Consider the following 19,099-nt stretch of genomic DNA (forward strand, 5'->3'; position numbering starts at 1 on the left):
TCTACTTGAATTTTAAGTTAAGTGCCTGACCACTTCCTGTGAATTTTAGTAGCGAAGTATGTACTTGTCTTATATATTTTGTCACATTAGTATTTCCTGTTGAACTGTTCTGTTTCAAATGCTTCTCTGAGTGTGTGATGATGATTTATCTTAATAACCGCTTTGTCAGATTTGAGGAAGAATACAGTTTACATGGTTCCAAATAATTTACTTCTCTCTGTAATCTAAGACGTCACACAATAATTTACTGGGTATAATTATCTACCTGATCTATTTTACCTATCTATCTAACATGTCTCTTATATCTATCTTGTGTAAGCTGTCTGTTTCATCTGGCCATTTATCTAGTCTCTTCTAATCCAAACCATCTATCTGGTCTACTCTAATCTAAACCATCGGCGTAAAGAATACACAAGCAACGTATACCCTTAATGGAAGCGAATTAGGGATAACCACACACGAAAAGGAATTGGGAATTGTTATAGACAACAAACTATGCAACAATGTGCAATGTCAATCAGCAGTGGCCAAGGCCAGTAAGGTATTGTCATGCATGAAAAAGGACATTCATTCTCGGGACGAGAATATAATTTTGCCTCTTTATAAATCACTGGTAAGACCACATCTTAAATATGCTGTGCGATTTTGGGCACCTGTTCTAAAGAAGGATATTATGGCATTAGAAAAAGTGCAGAGGCAGGCTACAAAATTAATAAAAGGAATGGAATATCAGCTATGAAGAAAGGTTAACAAATTTAAACCTATTTAGTTTAGAAAAACATCGCCTGAGAGGGGATATGATAACATTATACACGTACATTCGGGGCCAATACAAACCATTGTGTGGAAATCTATTCACAAACCGGACTTTACATAGGACACGAGGTCATGCTTTTTGACTGGAAGAAAAAAAGATTTCATCTAAGGCAAAGGAAAGGTTTTTTCTTTTACAGTAAGAACAATAAGGATGTAGAATTCTCTGCCTGAAGAAGTAGTTTTATCCGAGTCCATACAGATGTACAAAAAGCTTCTAGATGCATACTTGCAAAAACAGAATATTCAAGGATATAATCTTTCAATGTAGGGTAATAACTGCTTGATCCAAGGATAAATCTGACTGCCATTTTGGGGTCAAGAAGGATTTTTTTCCCTAGCTTGTTGCAAAATTGGGAAGTGCTTCATACTGTTTTTTTGGGGGGGTTTTTTGCCTTCTTTTGGATCAACAGCAAAAAACAAATATGAGGAAGGCTGAACTTGATGGACGCAAGTCTCTTTTCAGCTATATAACTATGTTACTTCACTAATCTAAACCATCTATCTGGTCTTCTCTAATCTCGCACTGCATCCACTACACACACATACACTCGCACTGCATCCACTGTGCTCTCACACTGCACAATCGCACTGCGTGCGCGCACACTCGCACTGTATCTACGGCGCGCGCGAGCACACTCGCACTGTATCTACGGCGCGCGCGAGCACACTCGCACTGTATCCACGGCGCGCGCGAGCACACTCGCACTGTATCCACGGCGCGCGCGAGCACACTCGCACTGTATCCACGGCGCGCGAGCACACTCGCACTGTATCCACGGCGCGCGCACACTCGCACTGTATCCACGGCGCGCGCGAGCACACTCGCACTGTATCCACTACACACACACTCGCAGTGCTATGTTTACAGCAGGCAGGGTTAAAACCTGAGGGACATTGCACCGAGACCACTTCATTGAGCTGAAGTGGTCTGGGTGACTATAGTGTCCCTTTAATGTAGTTGTTCTGATGAGTATAATCATTCTCTGCAGGCATTTTCATGGGACAGTCTTGGGATTCTGAGTTTTTGCTCTGTACTTTAGAAACCGTGTGTCTTCTAATAGGGATCACACAAGGAGGTTTCCTTGAATTGATAGTGCAGTTCTTGTGGCTTTTAGGTTGAATCACTTCAATTGGGCTTGCATGTAGACAGGGTGGTGTAGCAGCTGTGATAGTGTCAGCAGATTGAACTTTAAGTTTTGATTTTCCTCCACGACAGCCCATGTCAGTCCCTTTGAAGATGCCAAGTGATTTTTTTTTTTTTTTTTTAATTCTTTATTTTTGTTGTGCAAGCGATACAAACGAGCCTGTTTTGCCACAACAGCAGTCACAGGCGAGATAAATTCTTACAATGTCATATATGGCATATAGATAGTCTGCACAATTTTATATTATTAGTAATCAGTCATTAATCTGACGAGGCAACGATAATAGATAAATCGGCATTAACTGAAATAACATAAGAGTAGGTCTAGAGATTAAAGTAGTGGTTTTCAGGCTTAGAGTGCAAAGATTGCTTGGGTGGGTAGTCTTAAGCTTAGTTTAAAGAGTATCCCGTGAGGGTGAGACAGCTTGTATGTATGCTTGTGGTGCAGGAAGATCATCTGTGGTAAGTCAGTGTCAGTGCAGGCTGGGGTATATACTAAACATAAACAAACTTAAGAAGTAAATCAACGGTAGTTATACTTTAGCTGAAGTTATAGTATAGTAGCGTACATGCTGTAAAGCTTATCAGTGAAAACAAGAAGAGCGTATTACATTTGCACCTCACAGGTTGACTGTTAATTATAGGGTTAAATATTGGCTGTGCTTGTTTCTTGGGACTACCGGGGTAGTTGGGGAAAGGCAGGGCAGTAGGGAATAATAATTCAGATTATGTGAGACAAGGGTAGAGATTGAGGATACAAATTATTCTTGTGTGGAGTGTGAGTTTGTCTCTATGGGGCTTGGCTATAGAATCGGGGGGGAGTCCCTTGGTGAGACAGATGTGGTCCTTTGGTCTGGGTAGGTGCTAGTGTGTATGTTGGAGTCTGCCCACAGGTGTGAGTTGGGTGAGAGCCTGGTTATTATGGCTCCGGGTTGTGCGGTGTGCTTAAGCGTGTTTGTAGGCGTCAGCGGAGCGCTCAGAGAATGGAGATGGTCGGCTCCAGTGGTGCCCACTTGAGCTTTGGCTGAGGGTCGCCAGTGCTGTCGCGTGAGGAGAGTGGTAAGTCGGTGGGTGTGTGGGGGGCTTTAAGTCGGATGGGGGACTTAAGTGTGCTGACTTACTGGAAAGTGTCGTTATCGGGGTGTGTTCCGGCCCCAGGCGGTCAGCACTTCGTGTGGGTAATGCTCGATGCGAGCTCGGTCCATGTGGTCTTGTGTATATTTATATACATTATTATACATTAAACATGAAACAGAAAAAAAACAATCCAACATGTGAGAGCTATTAAGCACTGGAACTTTGTGGGTGTCCCTAACTGAGGTGTAAATGTGCCAAGTGATTTTATGGTAACCACTAGCGAGGGACTGAGTGCAGTGACCGAGTGCAGTGACCGCTTTTTGGGGTCTTAGAGAATACAGATATGAGGGCGTATAGGTGATCTTTCCCTCAGCAGTGAAGGAGTTAAAATTGCTTCTAGTTTTTGTAGGGATGTTAGCAGTGGGGGCTGGTTACATTTCCCTGCTCTATAGGATCCAGGCAAGAGTGAGGTGTGCGATTTTGCACTTCAGGCTGCATTGTAGATAACAGATAAGAGAGCATGAGTGCAGGTCAGATTACAGGAGTTCACAACCAATGTGTTTTGGTGAAATAGTTTTCATCAATTGGTTTTCTTAGTGTTTAGAAATGAAATCTGAGCATTGATGAATGGATGATTAAATCCAAAACCCAATTTACACATGGGGGTGAGTCGTTTTTTGTTTTGTTTTGTAAGATGGTCCAGTGGAAGTATATTTTAATCCGTTGTGTATCTCCGTAATGCCATCCGCTCAGTTTTGGTAAATCCAGTTGAGTGATATGTGGAGTCGATATTGGTCCTTGAAATATTTGTGATAAATTATGAGTGTAAGGAGGTTAAAATTAAGATAATACCAGGAGAGGTCAGGAGCCTGAGAAAAGTGTGGCAGCCAGCAGGGGCATTCTTTTATGAATGCTGATTGAGTGTTCCATTTTGGTTACTCGATAGTTTTTTTTTTTGTTATTCATAAAACCTTGCTGCTAGAGTTTTACTAAATAAAGATAATGCATAATATGAGCCACCTGTCTGTGATAAAATTTACAATTCTCTTGAGATCTCACGGAGAACAATTCCTGTCAGTCCGGGTAAATAAAACTTGTGTGCCGTGGATCGGCACACTACAAGATCAGCAGTGACACATGGAGGGGAGGTTGAAATGAGCTGAGACACATAGAGGGGAGAGAATGGAGGTAAAGACGCTGCTAGAACTGACCGTCTGAAGGGGAGTGCTTTCCCTGCTGCTGGTCACTTGGTGAACACTCTCCAGGCAGTTCTTGTAGCCAGTATTGTAAGGCAGTGTACTCTATTACAGTGTGCCTGCTACTTCCATTAGCTCAGTGGAGTGAACAGAAGTGTCAAACAGCTGAGGAGGCCTTCCTATTTCCAAATAGAAAAGTGATAATGTTACCATGAAAAAGGCACTTTTGTAAATAGGGATTTAACAGAGATCCTCCATAGCCATTCAGCAAGCTTAAACGACCACTATAGTGCCAGAAAAACAAACCTGGCACTATAGTGTTAATAGGTTCCCCCCCCCCCACCCTCAGGGTCCCCCTCCCGCCGGGCTGTAGGGGAAGGAAGGGGTTAAAGGCTTGCCTTTCTCCAGCGCCGGGCTACCTCGGCACTGGATCAGATTGAAAATGAAACAATTTTGTTTATATTGGCAGAGACAATAGTGATTTAACTCGTAAATTAAAAAAGAGAATTGAGCAGTAAGACTGCAGGGACATGATCTACACATCAAAACTACTTAAAGGACCAGTATAGTCACCCAGACCACTTCAGATCTATGAAGTGGTCTGGGTGCCAGGTCCCCCAGGTTTTAACCATGCAGCTGTAAACTTCCTGTCTTCCTGACAGCCGCTAGAGCTTCTGCGACGCTCAATGCGAAAATCTCATTGAGCATGCAGAACGTCCATATAAAAGCATTAAAGGACCACTCTAGGCACCCAGACCACTTCAGCTTAATGAAGTGGTCTGGGTGCCAGGTCCACCTAGGGTTAACCCATTTTTTTAATAAACATAGCAGTTTCAGAGAAACTGCTATGTTTATTAATGGGTTAAGCCTTCCCCCTAATCCTCTAGTGGCTGTCTCATTGACAGCCGCTAGAGGCGCTTGCGTGATTCTCACTGTGAAAATCACAGTGAGAGCACGCAAGCGTCCATAGGAAAGCATTGTAAATGCTTTCCTATGCGACCGGCTGAATGCACGCGCAGCTCTTGCCGCGCGTGCGCATTCAGCCGACGGGGCGGAGAGGCGGCAGAGAGGAGGAGGAGGAGGAGAGCTCCCCACCCAGCGCTGGAAAAAGGTAAGTTTTACAACTTTTCCCCTTTCCAGAGCCGGGCGGGAGGGGGTCCCTGAGGGTGGGGGCACCCTCAGGGCACTCTAGTGCCAGGAAAACGAGTATGTTTTCCTGGCACTAGAGTGGTCCTTTAAGTAATGCTTTCCTATGGGTGGTTTGAATGCATGTGCGGCACTGGAGCTGACGTTGGCAGGGGAGGAGAGGTCACCGGCACTGGATTAACCCCTTCAGCCCAGCGGGGCCCTGAGGGTGGGGGGGGATGTATGTATGGTATGTACATTCAATGCTTATTTCAAGTTATTCCTTCTCTTCCTGGTTAGGATGAAGTGGTTGTGAAGGAGATTAATATAACGCATCATGTTAAAGAAGGTTCAGAGAAGGCCGATTCATCACACTTTGTCTTGCTCAAGGTGCTCGGACAGGGATCATTTGGCAAAGTAAGTTTAAAATTAAGCATATCTTCTGTGTCGCTCAGTTTCTCACTGTCTGCTTTTTCATGTAATGAATTACTATTTTTCCTTTTAAGCCCTGACTTATGGCCTGCTAATTGTTTTCTTTTTTTTCTCACTACACTGCATGAGTCACATTCTCTGCTCTTCTGCCTACCTTGGTTTTTAATCAAAGGATGGGAACCACTGCTACAGATTTTCCAAAAATGAATATCTTTTCACATACAGGTATTCCTTGTACGGAAGATAACTCCACCTGATGACAACCATTTGTACGCAATGAAGGTCCTTAAGAAAGCCACTCTTAAAGGTCAGAAGTTCGGTTTATTAAACCTCAGCATTATGCAGAATTAATCCAGTGCTTGATCCTCACATGTTGTTTATGTGGCGCAAGATTGTCAATCCCCTAAATTAAAAATAAAAAATTACAGGTAATAATCTGAACTAGAAGAACAAAATATTTGCAGAACAAATGGCTAATCCTCATAATTAATTAATAAAATAATACAAAAAAAATCACAATAAAATAGAAAAATATTAGGCAGACATATTTATACGTGTATTACAAAAAAAGGGGAAGGCGTGCAATGCTAATGTTTCCGGTTAATTTTTTTATTTTTTATTGGTGTGATTTTTTTCTTGTTGGAGTGCAAGAGATTACCTGTTTTCTTTTTGTTTTTTTGTTCTAGGGGATAATTCAAAAATTAATTAATAATCAAACAATATATTACTTTCAAGGACCTAATACAACCTGGGCTACCATTTACCGTAAAGGAACTCTATAGTTTTAGGAAAATTGTATTCCTAATAGTATAGCATCCCTCTGCAAAGGGTTAAAGAAAACTTAACTGTAGTGCAGAGGGACCTATTTTGACATCAGCAATGGGGGAAACTTAATACACAGGCATTGATTCAATGTTTTCCTATTTTCTAGACGTTGCATATCCTCATTACAAAGCATGAGGACATCCTGCGTCGTTTCACTGAGCTAAAGTCTGTGAAAGGCCATGAAGCACCTCTAGTGGTTGTCTGAGAGGCAGTCATCTTGTGTTTTTCATTGCAGGGTTAAGGGGACCGGGACACTGCACCCAGACCACTTCAATGAGATGAAGTGGTCTGGGTTGCTATAGTGTCCTTTTAAGAAACATGCTTTTTGGGCTACTTTCATACTAGACCTGAACTGTGTGATGGGATATCAAACCGTGCTTCAAAAACCTTTCCTCCTAATACACAAGTATGTCCCATCTAGGTCCCTATTTTCTGCTGAAGACCTGTGTCTATCCTCTGTTCGTACATTCACCTTTGATGCTCACCTCCAAGACTTTTCTAGGACTGCATTGTCCCTGTGGAACTCCCTTCCCTGGTCCATTAGACTTTCCCACTCAGTCTTGGTTCCTTTAAACAAAATCATTAAAGACTCACTTCTTCAGTAAAGACTACGAATTAAACTGGTATTAGCCTTCCCTCCCTGTACCTTGCTTCCTCTCCTGCCACTATCATCCACAAAAAAAAAAACGCTACGCCCTCAACGAAAACTATTCTAGCAACCTACTTTTCTATCCTACCCTTACCTTTTTTTTTCCTTCAAAAATTCATTTATTTACACTAGAACTTGAATTAACCTCTTTACTACCGAGCTATTTTTGTTAAAATAAAAAAGCAGAGGAATTAAAGTACCGTAATTTGTATTTTTATTTTTTTAATTAAATTTGAGTTTGCAATAGCATTGTATGGTACATTGCAGGATACAATAAAGGACATATGAACATTTGTCACATTGTTCAGTAAGGAAGTTTAACACGTTTGCAAGAACATAGATGGGTTGTAATCGCCTGTAGAGTTTTCTTCTACCTAGGGTTACATGCAGAAATAACATAATTACAGATACAGAAAAAAGTGTTGAAAGTCTGTGCATTGTAGTTGTCATGAGATTATGTAGCCTAGAGGGTAAGGTAACGAGACTTCGGTGTGGTTATTGTTGCTGGTGCTTATGACATACCTGCAGAGGGTATCCCATTATGGGATGTAGATAGGTGTGTGTAAGTGGGAGTGGTAAGGTATCAGGGGACATCCGTTGCATTATTTTAACGGATAAAAGTCAACCAGGGTCCCCAATTTTCAGTGTATCTAGTATATTTTTTAGAGTCAGCATATGTAATTTCTTTCCTTACCTGTATGGATTCCACCTTTGGATCCATTCCCTTATAGTTGGGGCCGGTCTGCTTGTTTCCATTCAGATGGGATGAGCAGGTTCGCTGCTGTAAGAAGGAGTGTTACCAAGGACAATTTACACCTCGGTATGGATGGGGGTATTAGGAGGAACAACATGCATTCCGGTGTAAGTGGGATTCGTGTGTTGGTGATGGTTTGGATTAATGTGTGTATGCGTTTCCTGAAGTTAGAAGTCAAAGCACACGGACACCATATACGCAAGGTGTGAGCTTTAGGTTGGTGACATTGCCAGCAGGAGTCGTCTGTGTGTGTGTGGATAGTGATTATGCAGTTTTGCAGTTGTATAGTGCCAGTTGCTCTCTTGTGTGTTTAGATTAGTGGAAGATTTGCTTTGCTCCAGTGAAAGGGCGACTGGCAACTCCTTCACCCATTTGGTCATGCAAGGTGGGAGAACCTGATCGTGTGTCGGCTGTAAGAAATTGTGTGAAAGTAGTTTCTTCTTCAGGGTATGGGTTGAGCAGAGTTGCTAAAGTTTAGTCAGGTCACATTTCCCTGCTGGTAACAGGTTATTGCATTGAACAAAATGGACCAGTTGTTTGAATTGGAGTTGTTCTAATCCTGTGGGCTCAGAGTTATGAAGAATCGTTGTCAGAGGTTTAATTCCCTGATCATCAGAGATCAAGTGCAGTGTGAGGTATGCAGTGGAATGCTCTGCCTGACTCACCCTCTGAACAGGGGGTTGTGTGAGAGTGGGTATAGGGAGGAAGGTATAGGATATACATTATACGTAAATTACTACATACGTAAATTGGTGGCGATGGTTGGATGGTCCCTGTATTGCATTAACTGTTGGGAGTTCTGCCACAGGATTGTATGGATAGGGATTTTGAAAAAAAAAAGCTTCAATTTTAACCCATTGATGGGCACTTTTAGTGTTTGACCACTTGTATATTCTGGTCAGGTGTACGGTTTTGTGATCTAGATCTGCATTGGGAAGTCCCAGACCACCCTCTGTGCGGTTCCGACATAGGAAGGAGTATGCTAGACGATGTTGTTGATGTGACCACAGAAAGGTTGTGACCATCTTATGAGTGTTGGTGAAGAAATGTGTGGTAGTGTAATTGATGTGACTGTAATTCATATAGTAATCATGGCAATACATTCATCTTGAGAATGTGAAGTCTGCAGAACCAGCCATACTGAAATCTATGTCAAGCTTTCAAGTTCTTGAATATCGTATCTAAGAGCAGAGGGAAGTTGAGTTCATAGAGGCGGTTAATGTTGGTGGGCAATAGAACCCCCAGATATTTGATGTCCGTGGTAGCCCATGTAAAGTGAAGGTTCTGCTTAAGTGTCATGTCTAGCTCTGCAGATATGAAGAGGGGAAGGATTTCGCATTTGGATAAGTTGGCCTGAAAATTGGAAATTCTATTATATAGAGAGATCTCTTCCAGGGTAAAAGAATTAGATCTTGACTGGGCTGGAAAGCTGTCCATTTATGCTCTGATAGGCTGTGGGAGTGGAGTAGATGGCTCTCCGAAAGCTGAGCCAGCGAGGGCCGAAGCCTAAGTGTTTCATCGTGGTCAGCATCAGCGACCAGTCCACCCTATCGAACGCCTTTTCGGCATCGATGGAAAACCGTACACTGTGTTGTTTATACCGTTTTGCTATGTACATCAAATGGATGATTTTTGTGGTGGTGTTATTTGCTTCCCTGCCCGGCACGAAGACCGATTGGTCAAGGTGGACCAATCCTGGAAGCAGTGGCTTTAGCCTGTTGGCTAGAATCGTGGTAAATAGCTTGATATCTATGTTGATGAGTGAAATTGGCCTGTAGCTACCGCAGCTTGTCATGTCTTTGCCTAGTTTGGGTAATAAGGCTTTTGTGGCCTCCAGGGCTGAGGGTTGTAGTATGGGGGATCTAATCAGAGAGTTTAAGGAGTCTAAAAAGGGTTTGGACAGGACAGAGGTGAATGTTTTATAATATCTGGCTGCGGCTGAGGTCTTCTAAGGAGTCTACCACATTCCGTGGGATGGTTGATTTGATTTGTGTTGAAAGAAAATCTTAACTCTATTACGGAGGGATGGGGAATCTCTGAAGTTGTTAAGCTTTGTGTAGAACTCCTGAAATGCTGCTGTGATATCCGGCATAAGCTGTGATTGTTTGCTAGCGTAATGGTTGAGATGAATGTGTGTTGTCTACGTTGCTGGAGAGATTGCGCCAGGAGGCGTCCACTTTTCCCTACTTGGGTGTAGTATGCGTGTTTAGTAACATCCTATGCTTTGTGAGCAAGATGTTGGTGAGCTCCGATCTTTTAGCAGTCAGTGTTTTGTACATGTTCAGTGATTTATTGGATCTGTGTAGTTCCTCAAGGTTTTTAATTTCTTGCAGTAAAATTGTAGTGCGTTCTTCCCATTTGTGTTTGTGCGCCGAGGCAATTTATTATTTTTTTATTTATTTTGTTTATTGTTTTTTTTAGGCATGAACAAAAGGATATACAATCTTGCATAGCCCCAACTGCGTTTGCAAGCATATTTCAATATATAGCATTACAGTCATCTAAGTAGACAATTACAGTCATACCAGCAAGTATTACATTCAGGAGTTGTCTGACAGCATAAATATAGACATGAACAGTATGATTCGGTCTGACATGTGATGGCTTTACAGCTTGATCGTTCTCTGAGATGAGGAACAATGGACACATAAGAACTTTGAACCCCTGTGTGAAGCCCCTTGTACTTCTCTTCGAGATGGGTTTACCTATGCCAATATCAGAAGTCGTCGGTGCCCTATATACATGCCCTTACTCAGTTGGGCGGTCCGTCCTGTGTCCCAAGTGTTGGGTATGTAAATTGCTGAGTATATATTCAATTTATAGGGGTTTCCAATGAGGGAGTCTTTGTGCTCTCGATTCAAGGGTCTCATCTAATTTTGTGAAGTCGCTAACAGTGTAGCAGAATGTATTGATGCTGTCCATAGAGATTCATATAGGAAATGTATTTGTGTAATTCTTTCCCTGTACATCGGTAAAGTGTATGTAGTATTCGTATGATGGTTCGGTAGTTTCATACGAATGAAGCTACCGAACCATCAGACCACCCCAGTGAGAAGTGTGCGCCTCGTTAAGCGTTCACACTCTGCAAACCGCTGCTTAATTGATTCATTGTATGTGCCTGTGTGGTCGCCGTTCGGCATACGAACCACGTGCGGCAGCCATCTTACGCATGAAAATCTCAGCGGTGTTTGGTTGTCGAGTGTCTGGAACTCAAACCGGACACTCAAACAACCGAACACCGCTGAGACCTCCAGAGCTCCATAACTCACGAACGGAGAGACTAGGCAGCCCCTCGTACGGTAAAATCAATGTACCGAACAAGGGAATTAATACGAATGGAAGATTAGCTGTGGATGGCAGGTATTTCTATGTGTTTTAACTCCCGAACAGAGACCGACCGCAAGGCCAAAACGCATGGAGCCTTTTTCGGATACCACCTCGTGTGCGGTCGGTCAAATTACACCCTCCACCTAACTCCCGAACCCCTGGTCTGATCTGGGTGAATTTTGGATATGTTAGTCACCCAGATCAGGGCTACCAGGTGATACCCAAATTATTATTCTCACTACGTGTTTTGGGGTACATCTAGAATTCAGGGAAAAGTACAGTATGTTTAATAGGATTATGTCTCACACTGAGGGGAGGAGATGTGTGGGAGGTAACTGTTACATTATTGGCTACTGGACTAATTATGGTGAATCCCTCCTTTGCATGGGAGAATGCTTTAAAAGGAGGTTGTGTGGATTAAAAGTCAGTTCTGCTCCTGATGCTGTGTGTCGTCCAGTCATTGGGATCTGTATGGGGATATTCGTGGATTACTTTGTTTGCTGGAATTAGTACTTCATGGTATTTTTACTTAACTAAAATACTTGTTTTACTTAACTAAAATACTTGTTCCTGAGCCTCACTGGGATCTTTAGAGGAGTTAATACCAGGAATACCAGGCCTCCGCTACAAACAGGAATGTCGGTGGTGGAGTATTAAATCATGGGCTATGCCTCATCATCAGAGTGTGTTGACCTTATGCATTGAGGGTCCAGTATGGTAACCATGCTGCGGATAGTAGTTTCCCTTGTTACCTATTCAACCAGTAATTGACTTATATGACAAAACTAAATCAACAAATTTAAATTAATAAGCTAGATTTCCGAACTATTTGGTTCTGAGGTCTATGGGGTCATTACTTAACTTTGACACATCATTAAAAAAAACATAACACAAGAAGCATTTTATCACCATTATTCCAGTCTGGCTCCAGGTAAGTATCTTTATCCATGAATTTGAGCCAAGGTTCCAAGATTTGTGTGTATCTGTGTGTAAGGGAGAAGTGCAATTCTTCCATTACTCTCATTTGCTCAACCTTCTGTATCCAATCCCCAATTGTAGGGGCCAGGTTTTGCTTCCATTTGATCGGGATCAGTAAATAAGCAGCTGTTAATAGGTGCGATATGATCTTGAGTTGTGGTTTGGGGATGTTAGATGGGAATAAGAGAAATAACCGAGCATCTGGTGTGCGTGAGCGCGACAGATCAGTGATCAATTTTATCAAGGTTAGTTTTTTTTTTTTCAATAGTCTTGGATTATAGGGCATGACCACCATATGTGGGCAGAAGTGGCTGGTGTATGAACACATCTCCAACATGTATCCGTGCTAGGATATAATTTGTGCAGTTTGTCTGGTGTGTAGTGTCACCGGGTAATTTTCTTATAGTTGCTTTCCGGTGTTGGTGGTAGAAGTGTGTGCCCTATTCAATATTTTTATCCAGTCTAAGTTGGATATGGGAGTTTGGAGATCTGCTGCCCATGTCTGCATGAATGTCTGGCGTGTATCGTTACTTTCCTTTTGGAGCAGTTTAAGCAGACATGGAGCAGTTTAAAAAACGTAGAAAGGTGTTTACCTTTGACCTCCCTGAGGGGATGGGTGTGGGGAGAATGTGGGGGATCCCGTAATTTGATTCCAAACCCTCAAGGTTGGAGTGATGGTCGGGTGTGTGGAAAAGGGAGTTGTCTGGATCTGACCTTTGGAATGCCACAAGATGGTGTGTAGTGGGGCGGTAAAGAATGTCTCTTCAATTGTATGCCATTGTTTGTGTGGGTGGGGAGCTGTCCATTCATAAGACTGTGTAGAATGACCGCTTTACAATATACTTCGACATCTGGAAGTCCCAGGCCCCCTTGGTTTTTCCTTTTGGTCCATATATTGTACCCTATCACCTAACACAGATGTTTTTTCGACCATATAAATTCAGAGAATAACCTTCTGGTCGAGGAGAAGAAAGTTTTTGGGATCAAAATTTCTTGGGCATATTTAGTAATTTGGGTAGGGTGGTCATTTTTAGGATGTTGATCCTGCATAACCAACCAAATTTAGGCTTTGCTCATGTTGTGAGATCTAGTGCTATTGTCTGGAGGATGGGTCTATAATTTAGATCGTATAATGTGGATAAGTTCCGAGGGAGGTAAACCCCTAAGTATTTAATTGCATTGTCAGTCCAGGTGAGTGGAAACTTTGTTTTAAGTGTATCTATCGTTTTAGTGTCTAGGTGCAATGATGAAATTTCTCTTTTCGTGAAGTTCACTTTAAAGTTGGAGACCGCGTCATATTGTTCCATTTCCGCTACCAGCGGGGCCATTGATGTGGTCGGGTCTATTATTGTAAAAAGGAGGTAGTCTGCAAAGGCGGAGACTTTGAATTCTAGGCTTAATAATGGAAAACCTTGGTTTTGGGGTTCTCTAATTCCTTGCATGAACAGTTCTAGGACCAGAATGAACAGCAATGGGGAAAGGGGGCACACCTGTCGCGTTCCATTATGTATCTTTACAGGGTTTGATAACTGGCCATTGAGTCGGATTTTTGCACTAGGTTTGGAGTATATATTTTGAATCCACATGATCCAATTCGGGCCAAAGCCCAGGGCTTGAAGGGTGGCAATCAAAAAGGCCCAATCCACTCGATCGAAGGTCTTTTTGGCGTCCACTGAGAGGATGACGCTCTACTGGGGTATTTTGTGGGAGAGATGAATAAGGTTCAGGATCTTGTTTGTGTTGCGTTTAGATTCTCTGTTGGGAACAAATCCTGGTTGATCTGGGTGGATAGGGAGTTGTAGGAGAGGGGGAAGCCTATTAGCTAATATTTTTGTAAACATTTTTAGATCAATGTTAATAAGGGATATTGGGCAGTAAATTCGGATTAAAGTGATCTGTGCTTCTAAGGCTGAATCGGGTAAATATGCATATCTAGTTAAGGCATTAAACACTGTTTTAAACGGTGCGCCCAGTACGGGGACGAACAGTTTATAATATTTGGCCGTATATCCATCTGGTCCCTGGCTCTTTCCTATAGGTAGATGTTTCATGACTGTTTTGAACTCGTCCAGGGTTATGGGCGAGTCAAAGGATATTAGGATATTTGTTGGGATAGTGCGTTGGATTCTGGAGGCTAGGAAACGGTCAATTACTTCCATGGGCGGAGATGTGTCGGTGAGGTGGTTAGAATAGTATTCATGGAATGCTGCCATGATGTCAGGGAACAGATGGGTCTTGTCACCTGATGGGGTCTTAATTTGTATTTTTAATTTGTATTTTGTCTTGTTTTTTGAGTGCATTGGCCAGAAGGCGGCCACACTCCCCCCCCCCCCCCCCCTCCCCCTTGTGTGTAAAAATAATATTTAGTTTGCAGCAGTTTGTGTTTTATGGTGGTATTAAGCAACTGTTGTAGTTTAGAGCGCTTGTCAGTTAAGTTTTTGCAAATGTCAAGTGAGTTGTTCGTACATTTTCCAAGATTGACATGTTCCGGCTAGAGTTATCAAGAAAATAATTTAACGTGTCTTGTAGTCTGTCTGCTACTGTAGGGTCATTTAGTAATAGGTATTTTAGTCTCCAGTGAAAGGATGTGAGCGGTAGGGAAGGGATTTGAATCTCAAGCGTCAGGAGGACAAGGTCTGTCTGTGATTGGACCACAGGCACATGTCTGCATTAGATGTAGATATCTGTCTGGCATAAATAACATATCTAACCTACAGTATGTGCCTGTGACATGAGAGTAGTATGAATAGTCCTTGGAGTGTGGATAGAGTATCCTCCAGCAGTCATAGAATTGGGCTTCATCAAGTAGCTTGTGAATTTGTTGCAAGAGCGGTCGTGTCCAGGGCCGAGTCTAGTGAAACATTAATGTCACCTCCAGTCACCAGAATTCCCTCCGTGAACCTTTCTAGCTTACGTAGATATTTCCTGAGCGCTCTACCTTGGTTTCGAATGGGTAAATACAAATTCACAAAGGTGACAATGTTGGAGCCTAAAAGCCTCTTTACCATGACCAGTCTGCCACTATCCTCCACTTCACGAGCCTTATGAATGGAATACGTGCTGACATTAAAATGGCTACTCCACTCAATCTGGCTTCGACATAGTTACTAAAATATCCGTGGGGATAACATTTATTACGTAGAGCTAAGACATCATGCTTCCTGAAGTGTGTTTCATGAAACAAAACCACATCAGCTTTGAGTTTGTGGAGCTCCATCAGGGCTTGTTTATTTCTCTGGCGAATTTAAACCCCTCACATTTATAGTACTAATGTGGAGAATTTCCAATTGTGTGCTCGGTGTTTGTGTAGATGACATTGTGCCTTACGTGTCTTATGTGTGGTAACCTCTGCACCAGTTGTCAAGAGTCAAAAAGTAATAACATAATTATTTTCCTGGTAGACTGCTGGGATGAGGTGGAGCGTTTGGGGTGTCACATTTTTATTTGTTTGCCCGATGGCAGTGGATTTTGTGCTCTGTCCGTCAGAGCTCCTCTACTCTGCGTCCATGCAGGTCAGCAGTCGGCTCCGATGCACTTTTTATGAGTACACCTCGAATCACAGATTTATGTGCTTCCCACGTGATGGTCTGTGCGGTATCTGGATGGGTGTTTTGTGCGAAGCAGTGTGCAATGGAGGACTTGAGATGTGCGATGTTATGTCCTTTGTTAAGGAGGTCATTTAATTTCCACTGTGGGGATGAGGGTGGGATAGAGGATAGAGGTGAGAGTAATGGCAAGAGATAGGGGCGCGTGGTCCGACCAAGTGATCGAACCTTAAGAACATGCTTTAATTAAGTGAAGGAATCAATGTGGCAGAAAGAGCATGTCAATGCGAGTGTATATCCCCTTAGATGGAGAGTAGAATGAAAAGTCTTTCCCTGTGGGGTGGAGTGTTCTCCAGCTGTCCTATAATTGAGCCTCATGTAAGAGTGAGTGTATACTTTTGAGAGTGGGTTCTAGAAATTCGCTTGAGGAGGATGAAGTGTCAAGGGCAATGTCCAAGGTGTCATTAAGATCACCACCTGTAAGAAGTATTCCTTCTTGGAACTGGTCCAGCTTATGGAGTAATTTACGCATTGCAGGCTTTGCTTTTTATTTGGGAGGTAAATGTTGGCCAGTGAGACGATTGTGTTGCCCAGCATTCCCTTTACAAAGAGGAATCGGCCTGCATCATCTGTGAGCTGATCCCGTAAAGTGAAAGGGACTTGGGCTACAAACAGAATAGCCACACCCATTGATTATAATTCAGTGTAGTTACTAAAATAGCCTGCAGATTGGGTGCAGAGTTTATTTGAAAGTTATTTTTTTGTGTGGTTTTTTGAACAAAAACAATGTTCAACCAAAGTCTGCGGAAATCTGTTAAGGCTTAGGGGTCTTTTCTCTGGGGTGTTTAGGCCGCGTGCATTGACTGTTATAACCTTTATCGTAGTCATAGTGGGTCTGGAATTGTAAAACCTGTAGTGTATCTAACCCTACATGTGTAGCTGTAGATTTACAGTTCTTATTCTTTGTTGCAGAGAACAAGATATACAACCTATTCGCTTAATTATTATAAACAATCTACACTAACAAAAGCAATATAAGAAACAATAATATAACCGAGATTAGTTTGGTTCTAGGTGCATAGGACGAGGCACCACCAAATAATTTGTGCGATTCTTGCTTCTAACCACAGCACCAGCAGACCCAATTGAAGGTTAGTTCGGGACCCCGGCAGTGGCTGGCGGCCACCAGTACTGACTGCGGACTGACCACCCGCAGAGGCCCCAACGTGAATACCAGTTCCACTAAAAAAGCAATGAGGCTAGAGAGGTGAGGTGCGGGGGGGTAGGGAGGGAAGAGTGGGCAGAAGAAGGTCTGGTTTAGATAACGAGTGAAGAGAGGGAATCGTGGGTACGACCGTACGAGCATGAAAATCAAGGAACCCAAGGTCCTTTGTTAGCTACTGGGGAGGGGGAATTCAGAGACTGGTACAGGTCTGATGTGGTTTATCCGGGTGTCTCTGGGTGGATGTATATGTACATTGCTACTTTGTCCGCACATTGCTAGGGTCACAGCTCTGCAAAAGGAGTCGGGGTTGAGTGCTTAGTGCATTCCCTAGCTTGGGCTGCCTCTCGGGAATGTAGCATTCCTCACCCGAGACCACCTATGTTTGTACAATGGAATGGAGTCTATAGAAGGTGGTAAGTTCGTTGGGAATAGCAATGGGAATTACAGTTCATACCGACTATGACTGGTGAGGGTATGGAAATATAATACAATTTTCACAGAGATAGCTAGCAAAATACACATGGGCCTTAAGACCTAGAAACATTGTAACAGTATAAGGCCAGAACATAAGCATAGCAGATTAGAGCAGGTCATCCTGCAATTATACGACCTGAACAATGTGTGCTCCACGTTTGTTCTGGTAGGCAATAATTTTTTTAATTTAAGCAACTGGAGATTTTTTTTTATTTATTTTCACCATAATTATTTGTCTCGTCACTCAGTCTTGTATGCAGGTGTCAGTCCTGGAAAAATGCTTTTCTGTTAGAGCAAAGTCTATGGTAATATACTTCGTCACTGCAAGTTGTGTCCCAGAATGAGTCAGCTCCTTGGTTCGTATTCCAAGCTTGTTTGCGCAGTGTACAGTTCCTGAACTAGCTGGTAGTTTTCTCATTGCGGGGTCCTAATCATGTCCCGAGGTTCCCTGTCTTGGAGAGCGAGCAGTAGGTTCTATTCTTCTCTTCTTGGATGGGGTGTTCCACCGTTGCCATTGAGGAAGCTGTGGTGGTCCAGGCATCAATTAAGGGGGAGTACCAGTCTTATAAATAAGTGTATGGAAGATTTAGGGCCCGTAGGAAGGGCAGGACATCTGCATGAGTGGTGATGGTATAATTCACTCCTCCATGTGTGACTGGAAGAGCAAATGGAAATCCCCACCTGTACTTCATGTTTCGGTGTCTGAAAAAGGTCTGTGAAGGGTTTCAAGGCTCGTCTGGTCTGTAGCGTAAGCCATGAAAGATCTGGATATATCTGGATCGGGTCTCCGTGGAACAGGATAGGTTGTGAGGTCGTCCTAAGCGATCTCAATATGCCGTCTTTGACCGCAAAATAGTGGATGCGGCATATGATGTCTCGGGGTGACTCGGAGGCTAAGCCTCTGGGTCGTAGCGATCTATGAGCCCTGTCGATTTGAATGTTGGTGTCAATGGGGTTTTCAAGTATGGGGTTAAATAGCTCGATTAGGAGCAAAAGTCAAAACTCTCACCCGGAGATTGTTTCAGCGACCTCTGTTGTCGAGGTCGTCTAGAGATCGCTGTAGGTATGACATGTATTTTGAGTGGGCTTCGAACGTAGTGGTAATGTGCTGTTTCTGGACCTGGGTAGTCTCCTGGTCTTCCTCCAGTTCCGTCACTTTGCTGCCTGGTTGTCTGATTGGATGGAGGATTATAATTTCCCCAGCATGTTGACGAGATCCATTTTCGATGGTAGACTTAAGTCCCTGATGTCTGGATCCTGATTAATGAACACTTAGAAGGCACTGGATTTAGAATGGTATAGTCAGTTTGAGAGGCAGTCGACGCCATCTTGATTTCGGTGGGCTCAACCTCACTGTGAGAGTTATCCTTGAAAAATGTTGATAGAGCGCCAGATTTCCCAGCAGGGGTCTTCACTGAACTGTTTTTGGGTGTTTTGCTTTTTGAGTGTTTAGCGAAGTGGAATGCAAAGCAGACTGCAGTGGAACGCATGCAAGCATCAGCTAGCGGCTAACACGTATTCCAGACCCCCCC

General features: G+C 43.0%; 1 protein-coding gene across 3 annotated transcripts in view; it reads left to right on the forward strand.

Moving 5' to 3' along the window:
• The window catches only part of RPS6KA1 (ribosomal protein S6 kinase A1), a 163,600-nt gene that overhangs the window by 110,850 nt on the left and 33,651 nt on the right, over positions 1 to 19,099 (forward strand). For all 3 annotated transcript variants that reach the window (XM_063453375.1, XM_063453382.1, XM_063453366.1), the window contains 2 exons: positions 5,659 to 5,775; positions 6,016 to 6,097. In XM_063453375.1, coding sequence (XP_063309445.1) covers positions 5,659 to 5,775; positions 6,016 to 6,097 — 199 coding nt within the window. The remainder of the gene's footprint in view (positions 1 to 5,658; positions 5,776 to 6,015; positions 6,098 to 19,099) is intronic.

This window comes from Pelobates fuscus, chromosome 1 (assembly GCF_036172605.1).
Source record: "Pelobates fuscus isolate aPelFus1 chromosome 1, aPelFus1.pri, whole genome shotgun sequence".
In the NCBI taxonomy this organism is placed as follows: domain Eukaryota; kingdom Metazoa; phylum Chordata; class Amphibia; order Anura; family Pelobatidae; genus Pelobates; species Pelobates fuscus.